Here is a 4,909-nt window from a genome sequence, read left to right as displayed (position 1 = left end):
GGGGCGGGCCGGGGCGGGCCCAGGCCGGCCGGAGGGGCGGGCTCAGCGGCAGCCCCCGGCGAGGATCAGTGCGCCTGCGCTGACAGACGCAAGATGGCGGACAGTGCGGAACTAAAGGTAAAGCGCAGCTCGAATTCACTTCTAATATTCGGCCGCGGAGACGGCGCCGCTGGTGCCGGGGGGGATGGGTCGGACCCCGGGGTCCCGCTCGGGCTCCGCCGCCCCGGCGCCTGGAGTCGCAGGGAGGAGAGGCGAGCCCGGCCCCCGCTGAGGGGGCCTGGCTGCGGCGGGCCGCGGGCCCCGGTGTTTCGGGGGCGCTGACGGGTCGTCCCCGGCGTGTTATTGTTGTGGGCGCTGCCGGCGGGGGCGGCGGGGGAGGAGAGGGCCAGTCGACGAGCGGGGCTCGGCTGTCCCCGAGGCCCGGCGCCCGCGCCTCCCTGCCCGCCTCCCCGCCCCCCCGCCCGTGGGGCGCAGGGGCTGGGGGCAGGGTGCACTCGGAGGGGAATGGGGAGCGCCCCGCCGCCGCTTCCTCTTCCTCTCCGCCGTCCGGGGCTCCTGTCAGGCGCTGACTCGGACCCCCGGGAACTTGGCTCCGGCCGCCCCGCCCCTCCGCCGAGCCCCGGCGCCCCCGCCCCGCACCGGGCTCTCCCGGCTGCCTGCCTGTCACTGGAGGCGCCCGGGGTGCCCCGCTCGTGGGAAGCGCGATCCTGGGGCGCCGGGGAGGGGAGGCGGAGGAGTAGCTCCGGTAAAGTTTAGCGAGCCCGGGGGCTTGGCGGCGGGGCCGCGGGGGGAGTCTGCCCGAGCGGGATGTTACTCTCTCCCTGATCGCGAGCGCTGGGGTTTCCAAGAAACCCCCTCGAAGAGTGTGTATTTGCAAGCAGGGGTGGGCGGCGAGATGCAGCTGGAATCTCGCTGCCCTCTCGCGCTGGCTGGCGTGGAGGGTGAGAGGAGCCTTTGGGGGTCTCTGCACACACCATGATGGCGATGCTATAGCCGATGGAGGTGAACGGTCCGTGTTTATATCCCCCTGTTGCCTTTTGTTTGTGGGGACATCTTGCTGGCCATGTTGATTTGGACGCAATTCAGACCCCCTCGCCTTACTCCAGCCTCCAGTAAAATAGAACGTTGCTCCGTTCCTCTCAACTGTACCAATTACTCACGCCTCGCGAAATTAGATGAAAGGCTGCCCCCTTTCCCCCGCTTTTTCTCCCATCCGGTCTTTTACCTGATGATGGCTTCTTTACCGAAGCAGATACACCACTACACCAGCAGTTGGGGGAGGGGGGTGGAACCCTTATGATTGGATTGTGACAAATTGGGCTCGCTTGAATAATTTTGGTTTAGTAGCAAGCAGTTCTTAACTAACGCATATTATTTCAAGGCTCTGAACGCGTTATTCTCTTCTCGGTGGCTTCCTCTGTGAACCGAGCAGCTGGTTATATCCTAATCCAGAGAACTGACATTCCTGTCACTGTGGAGATTGGGACATGCAGTTGTAAATCTTTCGGGGAGATGCATACATTTTTGAAATTAACGAAAATTACTTTCTTATTTTATTTTTTTTCTGTTGCAATGAAGCAACTTTTAGAACCATCAAACACCAGACTTGTTTCTGGAGAGTTTGTCTGTGTAAAAGCCTCCCTGAAAGATTAACATTCCAAAATTTGTCTGTTAAGGTATTGGCTTTGAGTTTCTTTCAGCTTTACTTCAAATTTAAGACGGCTTTAGGACAGTGCTTTTTCCTCCCTCCGGCTTTAAACTATTGACTGCATTAAAACCTCAGGAATTTGAGTATTTAGAGATAATTAACTTTTTTTGATAATTAACTTTTAAAATGGAAAGTACACAACTTTAGGATACGTTTTCTATAGTTTCTGTTTTAAAATGAAGTCACTGTTGCTGTGATCTTTGTCTTCTAATATTTATTTTCTAGAAGTCCTTTTGAATAATAGCTAATCAGTTCTGTTATACATGGGCGATAGAGTAAAGCTAAAAAGCTTGTGGGGGCTATATTGTCACTCTTGATGCTGTCCAAAGAAGCTAGTATGGAAAGCGCCTGCTGGGAGATTTGCCTCTTTGTTCTTTCTCATTTTAAGCAAGTGCCTTTGGGATAGATGAGATCCCTGGTGTGAATCTTGTTAGGTAAAGTTTTTCTTTACAAAAATGAGCTAGTATTGAAAAAGTACCAAATACTTAAGTGTGCGGAGATGTGTTATCTTTCAATTGGTTTCCTTTTTCGCAGTCTCCAAAATCTAGTTGTTTTTCCAAAGTAGTTGTTTTCCACTTTTATATTCTTGTATAATTGTTCAAATTATAATAACTGTTTTGACATGTTGTTATGTCATCATGTGTGCTTGAGACTGAGGAGTTGTGATAAATAGCTGGTGATAGCAGTGTTAAGAATTTGTTAATACTTCGCTTGGTTACATTTAGTGTTTTTTTCTAGTAGGAAGGTGATTTCAGCAACACCAACTATAGTTGTTTTAAAAGTGTGGATATATAGTTTTTGGTAAAATTTGGAAGATACTTCGTTGGAAATATTTTCTCAGGGTATTCTGTTTGTAATTTTTGAAGTTAAATAGCATACATCCTTCTAAGGTGGGAAAAATAAAACAAAACCTAGGTTTTTTTTTGAAGCTTTGAAAGAAAATATAATTCCAGCTAGAAAACTATGAGTAAACGTAATGCCTTTCTTTATTCTAGTTCACAGCCCCTACTTCATTTTGCTGTGTATTCTATTTGGAAGTTTTTTTAAAAGTATTTTTGTAGTGACCCTTTCAGTGAATGTTTTTAAAGCTGTTACAACTCTATAAAGATCAGATAGAAAATCCGATTCTGTATCCCCAGTAGCAATAGCACAAGCTGCGACACTTTTAATATATTGCCAGTAAAAGTTAGACTGTGAGTCATACCTATTAAAAGGATTTCTCTTTGCACATTTGTTTATGAAAAATATTTTTTCACTAAAGAAATACCCATAAGTGACATTTCTGAGAGTATGGAAGGTCGATATTTTCTTCTGTGTAGAAAGTTAAAAGCAGGAGGGTATGATGGTCAGATGATCTTGGTATTCACCTGTGAAGGTGTCATGTAGCGCTTTGTAAAAGACTTTTTTCTTAGAAATTTTTATGTATTAAAACGCAAACCACGCAAGGCAGGGGTTGGGGTGCATACCTGTTATCCCAGCCTTTGGGGAGACTGAGGCAGATGGCCCACATGTTGGAGCCCAGCCGGGGCAATTTAGGGGTTTAGAGAAAATATAGGGCCAGGGATGTGTCTCAGTGGTACAGTGCTGAGATTCACTCCTCAGTTCCATAAAAACAACCAAAACTCAAACCAAGTTAAATTGTAGTTTTAATTCAAGAGAACTATGGGAGGGAAGTTCATCATTTAATGGAGTAAATAATAGAATTGAAGTGGAAGAGAAACCATCCTTTTAAAAGTGCTATATAAGCTTGTCAGTAAATTCTGTTGTCATACTGTTTCTTTATTTTCAAGAATAGCCACTTAATTTTTATTTTTGTGGTGTAATTTGTCTGCTTTTATTTCACATTGAGGCATGTACGTCTGACAATTTATTCATGGTTTTGATTTTAATCTCCGTAACTTGCTTTTGCCAAGTACCATATTTAGATATCTTGTTTTATGTCACTAATTTTGTGAACAGTATTTAAAAACAATTTATAAAGCACTTGAGTTTTTAAGTATTTCATGGAATTGTTTTGAAATACTGCCTTTTCCTCTGTGGTTTTTTTCTGGGCAGCTTCATTGTCTTTCTCTTCAAAGAGTGTCTTATAATCCCTGTTGATTGCAGTAGTGCTTAGTGTCCAGTCCAGAGCTGATTAACCTTGCATTTCTCCTGGTGCACCCAGCGAGGTGCTACTCTAGGCTTCTCCCTGAGGCATTTGAGTTCAGCGTAGTTTGTGCCCTTCCTTGCTGGTAACTAGGAATAAGAAGATGAAAAGGCTTGTGGTTATAGTGGGGATGGGGAAGAAATATCTAAATTTCAGAAAAACTGAATATTCATGATGAAATGTAGCCTTTAAAAACGAAACAAAAACCCTGGTTTACTACTTCGAATTGTTTGTAGTGTTTTGTTCAGTAGTTAGCTCTCTGTTAAGCCTCATTTTATTTAAGTGAGTAGTAATATCTTATATCATGTTATCTCATTTGATCTCTCCAGCAGTTCTTTCAACTAGAAAAGTAAAGCAGCGTAATAATCCCCTTTTATAGATAAAGTTAACATGAAAAGGTTAAGTGACTAATCCAGGGTCATACAAATAGAAGTGGCAGAGATTTGAACACAGGTTTTGTGATTTCAAAACTTTTCCATGACAGTCCTGGAGCCCTCCAGTTTGCCTTGTTCCCAAGGAATTCTAGTTAATTAATTTATTTTTTAGTTACGTTATTGTTAACGCTTTCCTTTTCATTCTATGCCAGTTTGGATATTTCTTAGGTTTTTTTTGGAAGGCACCTTGCAAAAAGTTTGAGTTAATTAGTTGGAAGTCGTACATGTTAATTTTTGCAAATACTATTCTGGTGAAAATTAAAGGGAATGCTAAAAAGATAGCAGGAAAATAAACAGCACTTGTAATTGCAGCACTAAGAAATATTGTGGTTTAACATCTGGGTGTCTATCCATTCTGATTTTCTGTGGCTATAAGGTTTTATGTATTCATTGCAAACAAGGATCATAGAATTTATTTATTTATTTATTTTTGCGGAACTGGGGATTGAACTCAGTCCCTTGCACTTGCCAGGCAAGTGCTTATTCTATTGAGCCATCACCCCTTTCCCAAGGATCATAGAATTTAAAAAAATGTAGTAGTTTGTTTTCATGCTATCTATATATTGATCTATATGATCATTTGAAAGGTTACATTGTATTATAATCATTTAGTTTTTTTTT

At 43.8% G+C, this 4,909-nt stretch overlaps 1 protein-coding gene across 2 annotated transcripts in view; it reads left to right on the top strand.

Moving 5' to 3' along the window:
* Window positions 1-4,909, top strand: part of Pias1 (protein inhibitor of activated STAT 1) — a 156,203-nt gene that overhangs the window by 237 nt on the left and 151,057 nt on the right. Inside the window, exon 1 of one of the 2 annotated variants that reach the window (XM_004628786.3) lies at window positions 7-117. The exons of the other annotated variant lie outside the window; for it this stretch is intronic. Within the exon in view, the coding sequence (XP_004628843.1) occupies window positions 94-117 (24 nt within the window). The 5' untranslated portion in view covers window positions 7-93. Of the gene's footprint in view, window positions 1-6; window positions 118-4,909 lie in introns of those variants that run through there. 2 annotated transcript variants of the gene reach the window in all.

The sequence above is a fragment of the Octodon degus genome, unplaced genomic scaffold (genome assembly GCF_000260255.1).
Source record: "Octodon degus isolate 3935 unplaced genomic scaffold, OctDeg1.0 scaffold00026, whole genome shotgun sequence".
NCBI classification, from domain to species: Eukaryota; Metazoa; Chordata; class Mammalia; order Rodentia; family Octodontidae; genus Octodon; species Octodon degus.
This window is presented reverse-complemented; position numbering and strand designations above follow the sequence as displayed.